General features: G+C 43.2%; 1 protein-coding gene across 2 annotated transcripts in view; it reads left to right on the top strand.

The window, feature by feature from the left end:
• Nucleotides 1-21,650, top strand: part of nphp1 (nephronophthisis 1) — a 117,517-nt gene that overhangs the window by 61,793 nt on the left and 34,074 nt on the right. For both annotated transcript variants that reach the window (XM_069887656.1, XM_069887655.1), the window contains exons 9-12: nucleotides 2,733-2,817; nucleotides 5,891-5,985; nucleotides 10,179-10,307; nucleotides 17,331-17,405. In XM_069887656.1, the coding sequence (XP_069743757.1) occupies nucleotides 2,733-2,817; nucleotides 5,891-5,985; nucleotides 10,179-10,307; nucleotides 17,331-17,405 (384 nt within the window). The remainder of the gene's footprint in view (nucleotides 1-2,732; nucleotides 2,818-5,890; nucleotides 5,986-10,178; nucleotides 10,308-17,330; nucleotides 17,406-21,650) is intronic.

Genomic DNA, 21,650 nt, shown 5'->3' with positions numbered 1-21,650 from the left:
GGAGCCTCCATCTCGTTCGCAACCTCCTATCCACCTGCGTAACCAATGTGTCTCTAAGCACCATAGCTCTCCTCTTCTCCCCCCTTCCCTTCTGAGCCAAGGGGCCAGCCTCTGTGTCGGAAACCACCGTGACATCTCTAGTAGGTCATTCCCCACCCCTCGCCCCCAACAGTATCCAAAATAGTATATTTATTGTGATGGGGAACGACCACAGGGTGCCTTGCCTTCTCTCATTACAGTCACCCAGCTATCTGCTTCCTGACATTTGGGGGGTGGGGGGTGGGGGGGGGGGGGGGGTGACTGTCTCTCTATCACCAGCTCTGCTTCCCAAAAGATCTGGAGTTCATCCAGCTACAGTTCCCTAACTTGGTCTCCCAGGAGCTGCAGCTGATTTCACCTCTTGCAGGTGTAGTCCCAATTGTGTTGTTCCAGATTACCCACTTGCTGTACTCAGAGCATTCCACTGCCTTAGCTGCTCTCTCCATTAGCTCTTCCTAATTTAAATACAAAGGTCTTACCTTTCTGGGAACAAGCTTGTCCTCAGCCTCTAATAAGAGTTCCAGTATTAGATACTCTTTGAGTTATTATCTCTATTTGATGAGAAAACTTTCCTCAGCACATTTGACAGACCCTAACCCATTAAGCTCTTTTACAGTATGAGAGTCCCAGTCAATATGTGGAAAGTTAAAATCTCCTACAATCACAACTTTATGTTTTCTGCAGCCGTCTGCTATCTCTTTACAGATTTGCTCCTCCAATTCTCGGTGACCCCATGAGTGTGGTCATACCTTTCCCATTCCTCAGCTTCACCCATCCAGCCTCTGCAGACAAGCCTTCTAGTCCATCCTGCCTGAGCACTGCTGTGACATTTTTTCTGACTAGCAATGCCACTTCTCCCCCTTTGCATCTGGCTCTTTTGAGTCTAATATTACAGATCCCCTGAACTTTGAATTGCCAGTCCTTCCCTTCCTGCACCCATGATTCACTAATGGCCACTATGTCATAATTCCATGTACTGATCCACGCTCTAAGCTTGACTGCCTTTCCTACAATTCTCCTTGCATTGAAAAAGATAGACCTTCGAATATTGTTCCAACCATTTTATTCCCATTGTAACATAATCTTTATCCAACCCCACTCCACTATAAGCTCTGGCATTCTGGTTCCCACCCCCCAGCAAATCTAATTTAAACTCCCCCCCCCCCCCACCAAAATCGGAGTAGCACGAGCAAACCTTCCCACAAGGATATTAGTCCCTCTTTAGTTTAGATGCATATGCTCTGGAAGAGAGCCCGATGATTTAGAAATCTGATTCCCTTTATTCCTTTTGCCACCTCATAAGCTGCATTATTCTCCTATTTATAACCTAACTAGCACTTGGCACTGGGAGCAATGCTGAGATCACAACCATGGGGGTCCTGCCCTTCAACTTAGTGCCTAACTCCTTGAACTCTCTTTGCAGGACCCCTCCTACCCTGCCATTGGTCCCATCGTGGACCGCAGCATCTGGCTGCTCACCCTCTCTCTTGAGAATGCTGTAAACTCGATCTGAGACTTCCTGGATGCTGGCACCTGGGAGGCAACATACCATCCAAGATTTTCAATCTCTTCCACAGAAGCTTTTATCTATTCTCTTAATTGTTGAATCCCTATCACTACAGCTTGCCTCTTCTCCTCCCCTTCTTAGCCTCAAGGCCAGACTCCATGCCAGGGACCTGACTGCTGTGGCTTGTCCCCTGGTAGGTTGTACCTCTGGACAGTATCCAAAATGGTATAGATGTTACTGAGGAGAATGGCTGCAGGGGTACCTACATTGACAGCTTGTTCCCTTTCAGATTTCTTGTCAGAGTATATGCACGGTTGGCATAGCGGTTAGTGTTACGCCTTTACAGCACCAGCTATTGGGACCAGACCTGGGTTTGAATCCTGTGCTGTCCATAAGGAGTTTGTACGTTTTCTCTGTGTCTGTGTGTGTTTTTCCTGGGTGTTACAGTTTCCTCCAATCCTTCAAAACATACTGGGGTATAGGTTAATGGTATGTCAGTTGGGCAGCATGGATTCCTAGGGCCAAATTGGCATGTTACAATACTGTATGTCTAAAAAAAAATGACTTCACATACAATCCTGGTGTTCTTTTTCAAGAGGGTGAGGCAGAATGACTACTTATTTGTCGCGCAAAATACTGTACTCAAGAAGATGCATATGCTGTACATGTAAACAAATAAAGAAATGTAAACAAACTGTGCAAAACAGGGAGAAAAAAAAATCAATAAATGGCAAAAGAAAGAGTCCTTAAATGAGTCTCTAATTAAGTTTGTTGAGTGAAGATTCTCGATTTCTCCTGACTGGCAACCAGCTATGTTCCTCCTGCCTCCTAGGTGTTATTGCTTCCTGTAACTTTTGTCTGCTGCCCCCTCAGTCACCTGGAGTTCACCCCGGTCCCTGACACCATTTGTAAGGAGATACATCTGGATGAAAGCACCAGGGATATTAATGGCTTCCTTGACTATTCACATCCTGCAAGAGGAGCATGTCCCTGCTCTGTCTGTCATTCCCACTGTCTATGAAATACGTAAAAAATGAGAAAACCTGCCCTTGCCTGCACCTCCTGGCTGAATCCTGTTTTTCCTCTGTAGGGCCATCTTGCCTCAACTCCTGCACCATCACCTCAGCCTCTACTCTCCAAAGCTGTAAGGTCCACTCATTAATCTAGAATTCTTTTACTTCATCAGATCACAGTAATAGATATGCTAATGGAAAAGGGATTCATTCCAGAAGGATTCAGAGCATCTACACTTGCACAACTATTAGCTGAAGGTAATTGTGTTTGAAATTAACAAATTATTATGAAATATTAACCAATTAATTTGCATAGGTTGTGCTAATTTGCACTCCATATATGTAAAATGAATCTTAATGAGCACACACAAAATCTGCTCTGTTATGGAATAGATGAAAGTGAGCAGTTTTAATTTCATGAGAAGATATAGACTGCATTGTTTCTTTCTAAAATATTTTATTGATGTTTACATTATACACAATTGAACAGTACGTTGTAAGATTCAAAAGAAGAGGAAAAAAAAAACCCTTATAATTCAGAACCCCGACAACCAAGCAAGGATAAAAGCTGACACATAGGAATCAAATGATAACAACCTGGAGATGGACAGCACAGCACCAAAGCTTCAGAACAACCCTAATTCTTTAGGTTATGATAATAGTCCGTAAGTGGGCCCTACATCTTTTGGAAGTTAATATTTGACTCTTTAATGACATATCCTATTTTTTTTCTAAACTTAAACAAGACTTAATATCACAACCATTGTGTATGTGTAGGAGGAGTATTGTCTTTCCATTTACTTGAAATTGCACGTCTGGCTTTCAGTGAAATAAAAGATAAAATTTGGTTTTGAGTTGGAGTCAGTAAAACATCATCATCTTGAAATGATCTGAATAGAACAATTAAAGGGCAGGGTTCTAATCTGATCACCAATAATGTTTGAAATATTTTTCCAAACGTTTTCTAAACTAGAGCAAATCTAGAACATGTGAACCAAAGAAACATCATCAATTTTACATCTGTCGCATAGAGGATTTGTATCTGAATAAAAATGAGGCAATTTAACTTTATTCATATGTGCTCTATGGACCACTTTAAATTGCAACAAATAGTGCCAGCAAAAAAAAATAGGTCATATTCATCAAATTACAAATAGAGTCCCAAACCTTATCTGAGAATGAAAGATTCAAATCCTGCTCCCGATTGTTCTTAATTTTAACTAATGAGGCGATTCTTAAATCTTGCAAATTATTATAGATAAGAGAACCTTTATGAGAAAGTTGTAAATCAAAAAAGAATGTTTACCTTGGGGATTCTTGGAAGTCAGGGATCTGTGATTGAGAATCATTGTGAGAATTTTCTTGAAGAAGAGTGGGTTGCTTGATGGTCAATTGAACATGTTACTATAAATAAAATTGGAAAGGCAAATTTAAATAGGTCATCTACATTGAATGGTAGACAATTGAGGAGTGCAGAGCAACAAAGGGATTTAGGAGTGATGGTAAATAGTACCTTCAAGGCTGATACTCAGGTAGATGGTGTGGTGAAGAAGGCGTTTGGAATGTTGGCCTTCATAAATCGGAGTATTGAATTCAAGAGTAGGGAGGTTATGATGAAATTATACAAGGCATTGGTGAGGCCAAATTTGGAGTACTGTGTACAGTTTTGGTCACCAAATTATAGGAAAGAGATAAACAAAATAGAGAGAGTGCAGAGAAGGTTCACGAGAATGTTGACAGGATTTCAGGGTCTGAGTTACAGGGAAAGGTTGAGCAGACTGGGGCTTTTTTCTCTGGAGCGTAGAAGATTGAGAGGGGACTTGATCGAGGTGTTTAAGATTTTAAAAGGGACAGACAGAGTAAATGTGGATAGGCTTTTTCAATTAAGAGTGGAGGAGATTCAAACTAGAGGACATGGTTTAAGATTGAAGGGGGAAAATTATAAGGGGAACATGAGGGGAAATTTCTTGACGCAGAAGGTGGTGGGGATGTGGAATGAGCTTCCGGCAGACGTGGTCGAGACGGGATCATTGGTTACATTTAAGGAAAGACTGGATCGTTACATGGATAGGAGGGGACTAGAGGGGTATGGACCGGGTGCTGGTCAGTGGGACTGAGGGTGGGGATTTGCTACGGCATGGACTAGTAGGGCCGAACTGGCCTGTTCTGTGCTGTAAGTGGTTATATGGTTATATGGTTATTTCCTGATGTAGCAGTAGCATTTAGTACCTGTTTCCATGCTGTGAAACCCTTTGGCTCATCTTGTCCATATCAATCAAGTTGTCCACTGAAACTACCTGCCTTTGGCCCATATCTATCTAAATCTTTTCATGCAACTGTTTAAATGTCTTTTGAATGTTGCAGATGTACCTGCTTCTATTACTTCTGACAGCACGTTCCACTCACCACCCTCTGTGTGGGGGAGATAATCTCCTCTTGGATCTCTTTTTATATCTTTCCCTTTTTTGTCTTAAAACGATACCCTCTGATTTTCGGCTCTTCTTCCCTGAGAAAATGACAATGAGTATTTATCTTTAACCCCTGATTATTTTATAAACTTCCATAAACACCCCGCCCCCCCCCCCCACCCCTTTCAGTTTCCTGTGCTCTGGAGAGGTCCTGGTTACATCCTCCTGAATCTTTTCTGTACCTTTTTCAGTTTAATGTCGTCCTTCCTATAATTGGAGAATTAGATCTGCATGCAATACTTCAAATATGGTCTCACCATTGTTTTGCATATTTGTAATGTGACATCCCATCTCCTGTATGCAATGCCTTCCAAATGAAAGCAAATGTGACAAATGCTTTCCTGATCACCCTTTCTACGTGTGTTGTCTTTTTTTGAGATGCCAAGTGAAATGACTCCTTGATTCCTTTGCCCAAAGAGTTTTATCAACCAGGGTTGCATTTGGAGTCATACGGCTATGAGACAGGCCCTTCAACCCACCAAGTCTGCCTGACCATTCAGCACTGATTTACTTACAGTAAAGCTGCTTTAATCCTATTTTCCTATTTTATTCTCCTGTCATTTATCTCCTTTCCCATCCCTCGCCCCCCCCCCCCACCCCCCACCCAAGATTCTATCATTCGCTTGTACATATACAGTGTCCAATGTCAGAGGAAACCTCAAAACCCCACAGACAGTGCCCAAGGTCAGGATTTGAGCCTGGGTTCTTGCAACTGTGAGGGAGCAGCTCGATCATCTTGCACCACTGTGCCACCTGATTGTGAAGATTGACTCTGCCTCGCAACTGACACATGTACTGCAACTCAAAGTATTTTATTGTAATTGGTATGCAAATAGTCTCTCTATATTGCCTCTACCCCCCAGGAAACAAATTCCACATGAGTCACTATCTGGAGCCTACTTTAACCCAATCCAAGTTGTGTTTTAAAGATCTTCACTGGGATCAAGAACACAGTGGTGTAAGTATATTTAAATTATCATTCATTTGTATGTGTGATTCTGCATGCAACTTACAACTCTTAATACAGACAGTTTGGTTTTGGCAAACAAATGGTACTCCCAGCAAACTTCCCATATGACTTTAAAACCATATCCCAATGTCCATACATATTAATATTTTAATTCCCATCACTGATTCTCACTTTAAATTCCACCTTTTCACAGCACTATTCTGTTTTATATTTCTTCACTATTGTGGTGGTACACCGCCGGCCTACTGCAGGGGGCAACCTCTGTAACTGCAGGAGTGTACCGCCGGCCTACTGCAGGGGGCAACCTCTGTAACTGCAGGAGTGTAAGCGGACAGGACAACACCTGGCTGGCTGTCAATCAGTTGGCCTGAAGGGATCAAGCCCCACCCGGTCGGGTGTCAATCACCCTCCGGGATATAAGCCTGCACCGGCCTACCGAAGCTCACTCAGAGTTACTGCAGCTACAGCCAGCCTGGCTCTGTGGAAGTCTTTGTGGATTAAAGCCTGTTGTACAGTCTTTACCTTGTGTGCGTCTGATTCTGGCTAACAGCGCACCACAACTGTTGTGACTTTAAGTGACCCTCACGGAGCCTGGATATGTAGATGTAACATTCAGCATAACCAAACACATAGGGAAGACTTGGTGGAAGAATCTCACCTAAGCCTAGTAATTATAGACCTGTGAACTTAACACCAGTGAAAAGAACCTATGTTTCTCCAATCTCTCTGGACTACTAACAGTCCAATCCAGGCAAAATCTCTCTACAAATCCTGTCTGAGACACAGAAACTGCAGATGGTAGTATCTTGAGCAAACAACGAGAAGCTGGAGGGACTTGGCAGGTTGGGTGTTGATGTCATCATCAATTCATCGTGGTGCACAGATGTTACAATCACGTCTCAGTTTTGCTCATCCGACCTGGAACGTCTGGCGATCAAATGTCATCCATTCTACCTGCCAAAGGAGTTCACCCCCACCATCCTAGTCACAGTGAACATTCCGCCCCAGGCTGACATCAGGCTGGCACTAGAGGGACCGAACATTGTGATGAACAGCCACGAGACAGCACATCCTGATGCCTTCCCGATCATTGTGGGAGACTTCCATCAGGTGAACCTGAAGAAGTCTCTGACAAACTACCACCAACACGACTCATGCAAGACCAGGGGATCCTACACACTCGATCACTGCCACATCACAATGAAGAACGCATACCTCGACTGCACTTGGGTAAGTCTAATCATCTGGCTGTACTTCTACTCCTGGTGAACAAACAGAGACTGAAGATCACAGCACCAGTGGTGAAGACAGTGAAAGTAGGGTTGAGGGAGGCGGATGAGCGTCTACAGGACTCCCTTGAATCGGTGGACTGGAACATATTCAAGAACTCATCCATAGATTTGAATGAATATACAACAGGCGTCACTGACTTCATCAAGACCTCCATTAGTGGAAATTAGTGAGTTCCCTAACGAGAATCCCTATATGAAATGGAATTAGCCACCTGCTGAGGGTGAAAACAAGGGTGTTTTAAGGCTGGGGATTGGGATCTTTACAAGAAGTCGAGGTATGACCTGCGGAAGGCCATCTCTGGAGCGAAATGGCAATTCCGGAGGAAGCTATAGACAGAGACAGATACACGCCAGCTGTGGCAAGTAGTGCAGGCCAATACAGCCGACAGAATGAGGGCGAACACTACAGATGGCTGTGATGCCTCACAACCCAATGAGCTGAACACCTTCTATGCCCTCCTTGAGAAGAAGAACCAACAGTGCCTACTAAAATTCCTGAAAAGGCTGGGAACCCTGTGATATGTGTCTCTGAGGGTGATGTCAGAACATCATTCAAGAGAGTGAACACTCACAAGGCATCAGGCCCTGACGACGTACCTGGCAGGGGACTGAAAATCTGCGCCAACCAACTAGCTGGAGTATTCACAGACATTTTCAACCTCTCATTGCTGCAGTCAGAGGTTCCCACCTGCTTCAAAAGGGCATCAATCATCCCGGTACCCAAGAAAAGTAGTGTGAGCTGCCTCAATGACTACCCCCAAGTAGCACTAACTAACTTCTACTGTGATGAAATGCTTTGAGAGGCTGGTCATAGGCAGAATTAACATGTACCCAAGCAAAGATCTGGATCCACTGCAATTCACCTATCGTTACAATCGCTTCACAGCAGATGCAATATCGCTGGCACTCGACTCAACTCTGGATCACCTCGAAAACACCGATTCATACATACGGCTACTCTTCATTGACTAAAGCTTGGCCTTCAACACCATTATTTCCTCAGTGCTGGTCAAACTATAGGCCTCTGTACCCCCTCTGCAACTGGATCATTGACTTTTTCATTGGAAGATCAGTCAGTACGAATTGTAAACAACAAGCCATTTCACGTCAGGCCCCGCCCTCCAGAGCTGATGAAGGCGGGGCAACTGGTCCTGTAGCACCCCCCATCATAAATATGAGGCAGAGCAATGGCCGTCTTCCCTACCCATAATCCCCCATGCAGCTGGAACTGCTCTGTGGTTCCCAGAACAGTTCCAGCTGCGTGGGGGATTATGGGTAGCGAAGACGACCCTTGCTCTGCTGCGTTTTGAGCCACTGAAATGGCCCAGTGTGGCTGTCTCAGCCTGCATCAGCTGCCCCCTGGTGGCTCCCGCTGGCTCCGACAGCCCCCACCGCCCCGACAGGCCCCCACCGGCCCCCGCTGACAGCTCCTGCTGCCCTGCCGGCCGCCGCTGAGAGTCCACGCCAGCCACCCTCGCTGACTGCCTCTGCCAACGGCTCCCACTGCCCCGCTGGACCCCACAGATGGCTGACAGTCCCCCGCCCAGCCGACGGACCCTGCCAGCTCCCACTGCCCTGTTTGCTCCCACCCTCCGCTCCTACCTTGGAAGGGGAGGGATGAGTGGGGAGATGGGTCATGGGTTGATGACATCATCAAGCCTCCCCTAACCAGATGCTTCCTGCTTCTGTACATTCAGGTCAGACGGTGGAGCGCTATGCTTCGCCTATTATCCTTCCCCGAGAAGGGTTGGAATAGCTGCCTCAGAGCCAGCCATGACCCATTCGGGAGGGTATGTCTTTAGCCATTAGGGTGAAGAACCTCTGCCTTTACAGACTGGTGTTTTCCCTGCTTGAAAGAGCCTAACGTCTCCTCACTCATTATCAACACAGGTGCACCCAAAGGATGGGTGCTTAGCCCACTGCTCTTCTCACTATACACCATGACTGTGTGGCCAGACTCAATTCCAATGCCATCTACAAGTTTGTGATGACACCATAGTTGTCGGCAGAATCACAAATGGCAATGATGATGTGTACAGGAGGGAGATAGAGCAGCTTGTTGAATGGAGTAACAACGTCAGCAAAACCACAGAGATGATTGTGGACTTTATCGAGGACTCAGTGGCGGAGAGGTTCAAGAACTTCAAATTTCTGAATGTCAACATCTCCGAGGACCTGTCCTGGAGCCTCCACATTGAAGCAATCTCAAAGAAAGCTCGCCAGCGGCTATACTTTGTGAGGTTTCTGAGGAGATTCATTATGTCACTGAAGACTATAACCTCTACAGGTGGTCCGTGGAGAGCATTCTGGCTGGTTGCATCACTGCCTGGTATGAAGGCGCCAACTCTCAGCACAAGAATAAACTCCAGAGTGTTGTTAACTCGGCCTGCGACATCACAGGCCCCAGACTTCACTCCGTCGAGGACATCTACATGAGGTGGTGTCTTAAAAAGCAGCCTCTATCCTCCAAGATCCCCCACCACCCAGACCATGGCCCTCTTTACTTTGCTTTCATTGGGGTGAAGGGTACAGGAGCCTAAAGACGAGCACAAGGACAACTTCTTCCCTGCTGCTATCAGATTCCTGAATCATCAATGATCCAAAGACACTGTCTTACTTTTTGTGCTCTATTATTTATTTTTTTTATAGTAATTGTCGTAAGATGCAGTAAAACATTGAATTTATGACTTACGACAAATTCTGATTCTGACACAGGGAGAGAAATGGACAGTCAGTGTTTTGGGTTGGGATTTTCTCAAGACTGATGAGTAATTACAGCACTTAGGTTGTTCTTATTTAAATTTTCAGTATCTGCTTCACTAATACGTAAATATTGAGAATTAATGTAAATTGCTCAAATGTAATTCTCAATTTGTTCCATGTTTGCAGGTCCGCCCCAAAAAGACGCACATTGAATTAATGTTTACATTGTGGAGCTGTAAAATGATTCCTTTGCCGCGGTCTGGTGTCCAGGTGTTAAGCAGACAAGTTCGCTGCTGTCTTTTTGATGGTCAAAAGGTAAGAAATTCATAAATCAGTCCTTCAATTTTAACTCATACTATGGAGCATAAAATGGTTTGCAACCGGAAGCACAAGATATTCACTGTGGACAGAGCCCAGGTGCTCAGCGTAGCAGTCGCTGAGTCTGTGTTGGTATCGTCACAGGGTCTGTTATTCACACTGCCTACTATTCCCATCTGTCTACCAACCCTCCCATTTTGGTACCATTGTTTTCTAATCGCTCTGCAGCCCTTTGTTACCTCTGCTTATCACCTCCCAGCATCTGTCACTCGCTCCACCCATTTTCTTGCCTGATTCCATCTGCCCAACAATCCATTCTCAATAGAATCCACCTACTGCTTGCCAGCTCCTGTCTTGTCCTGCCCTCTCTCCTCTTTATACTAGCTGTCTCCCTTTACCTTCTGTCCTGATGAAGGGTCTTGACTGAAATATCCCTTTGTCTCCATGGATGCTGCAAAACCCACTGATTTCTTGCAGCAACTCATTTTTTTGTTCTTTTCATCACCACCCCCCCATTTGAGTACTATTTTAAATCATTCCCTCATGCAACGTAGGAAAGGTTGGGATGAATTACCTCCTCCTGTTTCTATTCTTTTCGACGTAAGAACTTAAGTGGAAGCAGAAGTAGTACATCAGCACCATTTTGCTGTGGTATTCCAATATCTATAAAATTTACAGGTCTCTGTTTTGTAGGAACCTAATGACTTAGGTTCCACAGCCTTCTGAGGTAGAGAATTCCAAAAATTTAACACTGTCAGTGTGAAGCCATTTCTTTTCATTGCTGCACTGAGATGAAGACCTCAGATTCCAGACTTCGTGGGTGGACAAGCATATTCCCTGCTTCCCTCCATTGTCAAAACCTGTAAGAATTTTGTAGGTTTCAAAGAGATCTCTTCTGAACTCTGGAAAATCCAGCCTCGGCTACTCATCTGTTACCATGGCAAATCAGCCATCACTGGAGCCAGACTGGTGAGTCTTTGCTGCACTCTTTGGTAGGTTCATTCTTTTTAGGTAAGGATGCTTAAATTGTACACAATACTCCAGGTTTGATCTGAGTAGGCCCACATGTAATTGGACCAAGACAACTCTACTCTTGAATTTATTGTCGACTTTAAGAAAGGAAAACCAGAAGTATAAGATCCAGAAATCATTGGGTGATCAGAGGTGGAGAGGGTAAATTCCTGGGAGTCACTATCTTGGAAGACCTGTCCTGGACCCATCATATTATTGCCATTGTGAAGAAAGCATGAGAGGACCTAAACTCTCTTACGAGTCTACGGATGTTCAGAGTGTCATCATAAATCTTGGCAAACTTCTACAGATGTGCGGTAGAAAGTGTGTTAACTGGCTGCATCATAGCCTGGACATTAATATTTCTGAGTGAGAAATCCTACAAAAGCTAGTGAACTCAACCCAGTATAGCACAGGAAAAACACTCCACACCATTGAGAATTTCTGCATGGAATGGTTCTGTCGAAGAGTAGCATCAATGATCAGAGATCTGCATCACCCAGGACATTCTCTGACCTCGCTGCTGACATCAGGAAGGAGGTGCAGGTGCCATAGGACTCGTACTGCCAGGTTCAGGAATATTTGCAACCCCTCATGTCTCAGAATCTTATACAATAGATTCATTCAGAGACTCATTTAAGGACTTGTATTTTGCTCTTTATTTATTACTTTATATTTTCACATCTGCATTTGCACAATTTACAGTTATGGTATAGAAATTTGGTCTGTCCTGCGGAAAATGAATCATGTGATGTCATCTATGTATTCTGACAATACATTTGAACTTTGAACTTAAACCCTCTCACAGTAAAGGCTATTTTCACTCCTAATGCTTTATCTGTTTTGTGTACTGGAGAAACTGAGTATAGTTTGAAGTTCCATTCAAAAGAACGGAGACAAAGTATGGATGACTTGAGAGAGTGAGATCAAAAACTCAAGTGCTTTATTTACATATGGACCAACCAGTGGTCAAGTCACAGTCCAAGGCGGTTCAGTCAGAGATATACCCATCTGGCTACAGTGGACATTCCTTGGGTACTAATTATGTAACAGATCATTTACAGATAACAGGTTAATGACAGCATAATAGCTTAGTCATGAGATAGTTACACTTTATCAACATGTATGCTGATTTATAGGTTACTACAATCTGCATGTTGGCTTTCAGTGACTTCTGTATAGAAATACCTAGGTCTTTTTGAGCATCAACATTTCCTCATCACTTTTGTTTAAAAAAGTTTGCAATTCTATTTTGTATGCTAATTGCATAACCACAATTTTCTAAATCATACTTTGCCTGCTATTTTCTTGCTCACTCACATAGAACCATAGAACATTACAGCACAAAAACAGGCCCCTATGGCCGTCCTTGTCTGTGCCAAACCATTCTTTTTGCCTATGGCACCCAGTCCATAGCCCTCCATCCATGTACCTGTCCAAATTCTTCTTAAATTTTAAAATTGAGCCCACGTTCACCACTTCAGCAGGAAGCTCGTTCCACATTCCCACCACTCTCTGTGTGAATTTCCCCCTAAACATTTCCCCTTTCACTCTTAACCCATGTCTTCTGGTTTGTATCTCACCTACCCTCAGTGGAAAAAAGCCTATCTCCACTTACACTTACTTCATCATTTTAATACCTCTATCAAATCTCCCCTCATTCTTCTATGTTCCAGGGAATAAAGTCCTAACCTGTTTAACCTTTCCCTGTAGCTCAGTTCCTGAAGTCCAGGCAACATCCTAGTAAATCTTTTCTGCATTCTTTTTATCTTATTGATATCTTTCCTGTAGTTAGGTGACCAAAATTCACTCCAAATTTGGTGTTACCAATATCTTATTCAACTTTACTATAGCATCCCAACTCCAATACTCAATACTTTGATTTATGAAGGCCAATATGCCAAAAACTCTCTTCACAACCCTATACACCAGTGACGCCACTTTCAGGGAATTGTGTATCTGTATTTCCAGATCCCTCTGTTCTACCACACTCCTCAGTGCCCAACCATTTACCGTATATGTCCTTTCTTGTTTTGTCCTTTCAAACCGCAGCTCCTCACCTTGTCTACATTAAATTCCATCTGCCATTTTCAGCCTATTTTTCCAGCTGGTCCAGATCCATCTGCAAATTTTGAAAACTTTCTCTGCTGTCCACAACACCTCCAATCTTAGTGTCATCTGCAAAGTGGCTGATCCAATTTACCATATTATCATCCTGACCATTGATATAAATGACAAACATTGGTCCCAACACCGATCCCTGAGGCACACCCAGTAGTCACAGGCCTTCAGTCTGAGAAGCAATCATCCACCACTTCTCACGTCCAGGCATTTTCAAATCCACTTCACTACTTCACCATTAATATCTAGCATCTGAACCATCCTGTCTAACTTCCCGTGTGAGACCTTGTCAAAGGCTTTACTGAAGTCCATGCTGAAAACATCAACTTTCCTGGTAATCTCAAAAAACTCTTCATAGCTTGATTTTGCGAATGAAGATTTAGAAAAGGGGCTGTCCACATCTGCTGCAGACTCGCTGGTGGCTGATGAAGCCAATGCCTGGTCACAGTGGCTGCAAAGGAAATTCTGTTCTGGGTTGGTGCTGATGAGTAACAGTTCTTCCTCCGTCTCCTTTTGTCTTCAAGACCAGCTGAGGGTAGAGCAGACCACTAGCGATGGTCAATGGGACAGGCACCAAGAGATTTCTTCAGAGAGCCCTTGTACCTCCTTTTCGGACCCTCTCTGTCATGATAGCCATTTGACAGTTTGCCATACAGCACAATCTTGGACAGGTGATGATCCTCCATCCTAGAGACGTGCTCTGCCCAGCGTACCCACGTCTTCAGCAACATGGTCTTGATGCTGATAAACTCCACCTGTTCAAGGACTTCACTGTTGGTGACAAATTCACTCCAGTGGATGTTGAGGATGGTGCAGAAGCAGCATTGGTGGAAGCACTCAAAGAGTTGTATATGGGATGGTAGATGACCCTTGAGGATGGTCAGTACAATGGCTTTGTACACACTGATCTTTGTGCCTTTCTTCAGATGGTTGTTGTTCTAGACTCTTTGGTCCAGCCTGCTGAATATGCTGTTTGCCTTTGTCAGTCTGTTGTCATACTCCTTATCGATCTTGGCATCTGATGAGATGGTGCACTGCAAATAGCTGAACTGGTGGATTGTCATCAGCTCAGTCTCACCGATCGTAATGGGTGGGGGGGAGCATGGTACTCTTCCAGAGGTGCTGTTCTTCAAGCTGACTTCCAGTCTGAAGAGCTTGACAGCCTTCGCAATGCAGGATTTTAGACGCTGCAACTAGGTACTTTTCAACGAAGAGTACCTCTCGAATGAGTTGCTCCAGTGTCTTGGTGTGGGACTGCAGTCACCTCAGGTTGAACCGGCTGCCATCGGTGTGGTATCAGATGTAGAAACTGTTCTTGTCATCAAGATCTTCTATGGCCCTTTGCAGCATCACGTTGAAGAAGACAGTGAAGAGAGTCGGGGTGAGGATGCAGCCTTGCTCAAAATACTCTAAGATTGGTTATACACAACCTATCGTAGCCGTGTTGACTATCCCTACGCATTTTCTGGCCATCCAAATAATTGTATATCCAATCTGTTAGAACACCTTCCAATAATTTACCTACTACTGACATCAGGTTCACCTGCTTATAAATACCAGGATTAATTTTGGAGCCATTTTTAAACAGCTGAACAATGTGAGCTACCCTCAAATCCTCCGGCACCACACCTGCGGCTAAGGACATTTTAAATATTTCTGCCAGAGACCCTGCATGTTTCACATAGTTTCCCTCAAAGCCTGAGGGAATATCTTGTCAGGCCCTGGAGATTTATCCACCCTTATTTGCTTTAAAACAGTAAGCACTTCCTCCTCTTTAACCTATAAGGGTTCTATGACCTCACTGCTTGTTTTCCTTACTTCCCACAACTCTGTAGCTGTTTCCTGAGTGAATACTGATAAAAAGAAACATTTAAGATCTCCCTCATCTCCTTTAGCACAATACAAAGCTGACCACTCTGATCTTCAAGGGGACCAATTTTGTCCCTTACTATCCTTTTGTTTATATTCCTTGATATCTAAATTTGACAGAACTGCAGAAGCTCTGTCTCTTGGAAAGATACACTAATGGAGTTGGAGAAAGTTTAAACAAAATCAGAGATGAATGGGCACCAATATCGAAAGTTAGAAAAGTAATATGTGCAGGGCACAGAAGTGCAAGAGAATCTCAGCAGGTCATGCAGCATCTACAGGAAGCAAAAACACTGTTTATGGCCAGAGCCCTTTGTCCAGGTATAAGCAAAAAGCAGGCAGGTGCCTGAATAAAAAGGTGTGGGAGTGTGGGGGCAAGGCGGGAGGGAGGAAGGAGCAGGGAGAGGAGAACATAGGTGGATACAGGTGGGAGGGTAGAAGAGAAAAAAAAGCTGACAAGTGATAGAGGGGTAGCTCTCTGAATGGAGAGGGAAGCGCTGGAGGAAGAGAGAAAGGAGGATAAGGAAACATAGACTCTGGGCAGGGGTTTAATGAAAAGTGGAGAAGTCAATATTAATGGCATTTGGTGGAGAGTGCTCAGATGAAATATTAGATGTCGTTCCTCCAGTTTGCTGGTAGCCTTATTTGGCAGGTAGCCTTATGTGTTGGTGTGGGAACGGTGTGTGGAATTAAAATGCTTGACTGCTGGGAGGTCCCTGTTATTGAAGTTGTCAAAACAAAGTTGCTCAATGAAATGATTTCCTAGTCTGCATCCAGTCTCTGCTGTGAGAAGAGGTGTGTGACCTGGATGGTGGAGGTTCTTTATGATGTTGGCTGCCTTCATGAGGCAATGCCTCACATTGATATCTGCTGTGGATGGGAGATCAGAGCCTGAGATGGATCTGGCAATGTTTACTATCTTCTCGTTCCTCGGCATTTGGATTTCTAAACCAGGCTGTGATTCAACCAGCCAGTGTTCTTTCCGCAGTGCACCTGCAGAGGTTAAGAATGTCTGACCACATGCCAAATCACCATGAACCCCTTGGGAAATAGAGACATAGGTATGTCTTTTTCATGATTGCCTGGATGTGCTGGCTCAAGGAAAGGTATTCTTAAAAAATGTACTCTCAGGAACTGGAAGGTTCTGACTCTCTCCACATCTATCTCATTAATGCTCCAATGGTGATCCCAGTTCTAAGCTAATTTAAGTTCTAGCAACAGTTTTTTTTTAATGTTTATGAATGCATTTTGAAAGGACTGGATAGAATGGACATTGGAGAAGTTGTTTCCAGGAGTGGGAGAGTCTAGGAATGGGAAGCACAGCCTCAGAATAGAATAGAATAAATTTCTCCAGCCAGAAGGTGTTGAATTTTTAGAATTCATTGCCACTGATGGTTGTGGAGGCCAAGTCATTAAAGTGAAGGTTGATAGGTTATTGATTAAATTAAATTTTTAAATTATATTTACCACACAGTAGAAGCTGATTCCGGTCATTTAAGCCTGTGCTACCTAATTACAACTAAATTAACCTACAACCCTGTATATTTTAGAGGGAGTGAGGAAATATACGCAGGTACGGGGAGAATGTATAAACTTACAGACAATGCTGGTTTCAAATGGCATTGTAATACCATCGTGCTGACCATACCACCCACGATTAGTGAGAGCATCAAAATGGGGTTGAAAGGAAGAATTCATTAGCCATGATTCGAATGGTAGAGCAGACTCAAGGGATCAATTGTACTAATGCTGCTCCTATTTCTTAAGAAACATCCAAGTTTGGCAAAGCCACGTTGTGGTTTTGCCTTCTCAGCAAAAGTGCACTATCATGTAGTGCAAGTCCCTAGTGTCATGCAAGGCCTTGGTGATCTGGTTTAGAAAGCCTTCATTGGCAAGTTCTTTTACAATTGTTTGGAGAACATCTGTAATGGGCTGCCATTGTTAATGGGGAAAGTAAAGAACAAAATGTATTTTAGTTTACATCGCTTAATGAATTCCTACATTGTTCTTGTTTTTCAGGTTCTCAGTAATATACATACCATCAGAGCAACTTGGCAACCAAAGAATCCTAAAACATGGACCTTTTCTCCAAGAGTAGGTTTGCCTTTCCATTAAAAGTGAATTATGATACAATGGAATGTGTTATTTGAGTTAATGATTAAAGCAGATTCAAAGTATATAGGAGCAAGTCAAGCATAAAAGGGTCTGTCTGATTACATTACGTTTAGAGTTTTGTTGCCAATGTGATGGGCTAAATGGCACATTTGTGTACCATTTCTACGTAAAATGAGTTTTTGTAAATGGAATAAACAAAGAAGCTAATTGGTGAACTTTTTTTTTGCTGTGTAATATTTGTCTAGTTTGTGGACAGGTTTGTTAGGTTGGGCTGGAGGAGTTCTGCCCACAACAATACTACACTTCTAATGTAAACAAAACCAAAAGGTGGTGAAAATGCTGGCAAGGCAGTTACTGGGAAGAGGGAGTCAGGGTGAATGTTTCCGTTTCTGATGAAAGGTCATTGACCTGATATATTCCTTTTTTTTAAAAAAAGTCAGCATGAACCTGAGTACTCCCTGGATTTGTTTCCGCATCTCTTTATGGTGAATAGTATGTATGTACTGTATTTGAAGATGGATCTTCAGTCTGACATCTTTGATGCTCTATAGAGTTGAGGTGATTTTGGGGGAGGGGGGGGAATAATTTATGCCGAAGATCAACTCTTACTAATGAATTCTTCCTTTCAACCCCATGATGTCAGCTCTTTTGAAATGTTACGTTATGGGGAGCAGTTTGAGATCCTTGATGCATGCTACATAATCGCAAATATTTAACTTTCCAACCTTCAAATGCATTAACAGGAATTTGGTGTTGATTAAATTTCTTAATTTAGCTTGAATTCTAGACTGTTATTAGTATTGTAGAATGGGGCCAAATTTCTAAAAAGTTACCTTGTAAATTATTTCAATCAATTATTGTTTTGGACTACTGAACAAATATAATTGGGCAATGTTCCCAGAAGTTTGACAAGATTAGTCATTATTTACTGATTATTCTTTATTGGCTTCATTTAGAAAGAGCTTTAATGGAACGTAATATTGGCATCTTAGGTGAAACTCTTTATTGAGAAGTAACCATCAGACAGTTAGAGCTGCTGCCTCTCCACTATAGAAATCTGGTTTAACCTGACATAAGGCACTTTCTGTGTGGAGTTTGCATGTTCTCGTCATGACCCTGTGGGGTTCTGGCAGGTTTCTGCTCACAAAGAAAAAAAAAATGCTGGTAGGTTACTTGGCTACTAGTTATTTGTTTGTGTAGTTCAGTGACAGAAGAACCAAAGGAAGATGGCAGGCTTGTGAGAAAGAATAAATTGCAGGTTTACATGGAAATAATAATAAGAATATAGGACGTAGGATTTTCCATTTGGGAGCTGAGATGGATTTCAAAAGGCAAATCACAATAAGTAATATTTGATGCTCTAAAAGCAAAACAAAAAGCAGATTGCTAGAAATCTGTAACAATGAAGGACAATCAACTTGAAATGTTAACTGTTTCTTCTTCCATAAATACTGCTTAACCTGCTATTTCCAGAATATTCAGTTTAAATTTAATGGTTAATAGTTCCAAGACAATTCACTGGAGTAAAATCTCTTAGAACTTCAGGGAAGGAAATCATAAAACATGACCAAAAATGTGTTCAAAGGATGAGGTTTTGAGAGTCCCAAGGCAGAGAGATTGAAAGTGCCTGCCAATAATTACTATGATGGCATGTAGGACCCACTGGCATTTAGGACCCCCCCCCCCCCACCAATTTTTAGTGTGAGATTTCAAGAGAAATTTGTTTTAGTGTATTTACTTTCACTCACCTTGCTGGAAACTCCCCCATCCTTGGATGACCAAGATGCCAAAGCCTCCTCATGCACGAGCAATACGTTCTCCTGCTTGTCACACGCTGAGGCTCAGGCAGCTTCCCCCTCCACTGTACAAAAGGCAATTGATTGACAGGCTCGCCGGGACACACGGGCATGGGAAGGAGCAAAGCCAGCCACCAAGCAACGGGCAGGGCCCACCTTCGCAGGGAGCAGACGATTGATTGCTTGCTTTGAGGGAAGCACTGGGCCTCATTGATCAGGCTCCAAGCTTCCCAAGCAGATTGAATGAGGTGTGGGGGCGGATCGCAGTGAGTGAGTGTCCTGTTGAGCTGATCTTGACAGGCCGCTCGCTCACTGCCACCTGCCCCTGTACCTTATTCAATTTGCTTAGAGGCCATGCTTGTCAAACAAAGCCTGATCATCAAGGCCCAGCAATCCCCTCAAAGCACCATGAGAGAGAGAGAGAGAGCGCGAGTGGGTGGGAGGGAGCAGGTGGAAAGGAGAGAGTGAGCAAGTGGGCAGGAATGAGGGAGAGAGTGAGCAGGAGGGATCGAGCAAGCGGGCTTTCTCAATGGGGGAAGTGAGTATCGACGGTGACTCCGGAAAGCATGGGCCACCCGAAGGAAGGTGCCGCAGCACCTCCGCGGGTTTCTTGAAGCTGGGTGAGTAGTTTGAGTGCTTTCATCCTGTTACCATCTAATGGAGGAAAGACTCCTCTACATTTGCATTTCAGTGCCCAAAAAGGCGGCAGCAAAATGTCACCTTTGTGTCTGGAACCTGGGGTGGTTTTTGAGGCTATTTTGGAGGGGGGGGGGAAATGGGGGGTCCTATATGCCATCAAATATGGTATGTTTCAATCATTGGATGACTTTACAAGTATATTTAATTACACTACCCAACATATCCTAATTCAAAACATTTAGCCATCCCATGTCATACCTATCATTCACAGAATTTCTATTCAAATTGCATAAATTTGTCGTTTAGTCATCTATTGCACTATCCTGTGAAATAACACCAATCAAATCTGTGAATGTGATCATACTTTGTTATCCCTCCTTGTCAACAGCTTTTCCATCAAATGCCTAGACGGATGAACTATTCCACGTTGAGGTTTTGCATCTAATAATTTTTTAAAAAGGCACATTATTCTAATAGAGATTGGAAATCTGCTGTGGTTCCTTTACTTGTTTAATTATTCAACATGTATGTGCATTCCTTTAATCATAGAATTCAAAGAGTTAAAAATTCAAATTTTAAAAATGATCTCAGATGATCATTACAATGTGCAATTGCTGCTTTAGGCTAACTCATGCCAATAGAATTACAGGAAAAATATTAGATTGGCTGTTCGGCTGAAAGCTAAAGATGGGAATAAAGGGATCCTGTTTTGGTTGGATGCTGGTTACTAGTGGTGTTCTGCAGGGGTCCCTGTTGGGGCCGCTTCTTTTTACAGTTTATGGAGTGAATGGTTTTGTGGCAAAGTTGGCAGATGACTCCAAGATAGGTGGTGGAGTAGGAAGTGCTAAAGAAACCGAAAAGTTGCAGAGGGTCTTGGACAGCTTAGGAGAGTGGGCAAAGAATTGGCAGATTAGATACAATGTTTAAAAATGTAAGGTTGTACGTTTTGGAAGGTAAAATAAACATTATTATTTGGATGGGGAGAAAATTCAAAATTTGGAAGTGCAAAGGGACATAGGAGATCCTCATGCAGGATAACCCCACCAGGTTTGATTAGCAGTAAAGAAAGCAAATGCTATGTTGGCATTTGCACCAAGAGGAATAGTGTATCAGAGTAAAGAGGTGTTGAAGAGGCTCCAGAGGGCACTGGTGAGACCTCATTTGGAGTACTGTGTGCAGTTTTGGGCCCCTTATCTTAAAAAGGATGTAATAATGTTGGAGAGAGTACAGAGAAGATTTACCAGGATGATTCCTGGAATGCAAGGGCTTACATATGAGAGAGTAGAGTTGGATACAGTTAAGATTACTAGAGAAATTGTGCTAGGTAAATTGAATGGATTAAAGATAGATAAATCTCTCTGACCGGACGTGGTACACCCGCGTGTTTTATAAGAGATGGCTATGGAGCTTGTAGATCCTTTGGTGACTATCTTCAATAGTCTCTGGCCTGGTTCCAGGGGATTGGAAGATTGCGAATGTGGTTCCGTTGTACAAGAAAGGTGGGAAACAGAAAAAGGGAAACTATAGACCTATAAGTCTGACGTTGGTGGTTGGGAAGATAATAGAGTCAATCCTCAAGGATGAAGTTATGAAATACCTGGAAATGCATGACAGGATTGGTCCGAGTAATATGGTTTATTAAAGGGTAGATCATGCCTGACTAGCCTATTAGACTGTGGATGTTGTATATTTGGAATTTCAAAAGGCTTTCGATAAGGTGCTGCATGTTAGGCTGATAAATAAGCTGAAGGTCCATGGAATTACAGGGATCCTATTAAAATGGATAGAA

This window comes from Narcine bancroftii, chromosome 6, assembly GCF_036971445.1.
Source record: "Narcine bancroftii isolate sNarBan1 chromosome 6, sNarBan1.hap1, whole genome shotgun sequence".
NCBI lineage: Eukaryota > Metazoa > Chordata > Chondrichthyes > Torpediniformes > Narcinidae > Narcine > Narcine bancroftii.
Note: the sequence above shows the minus strand (reverse complement) of the source record. Positions and strands in the feature narration are given on the sequence as shown.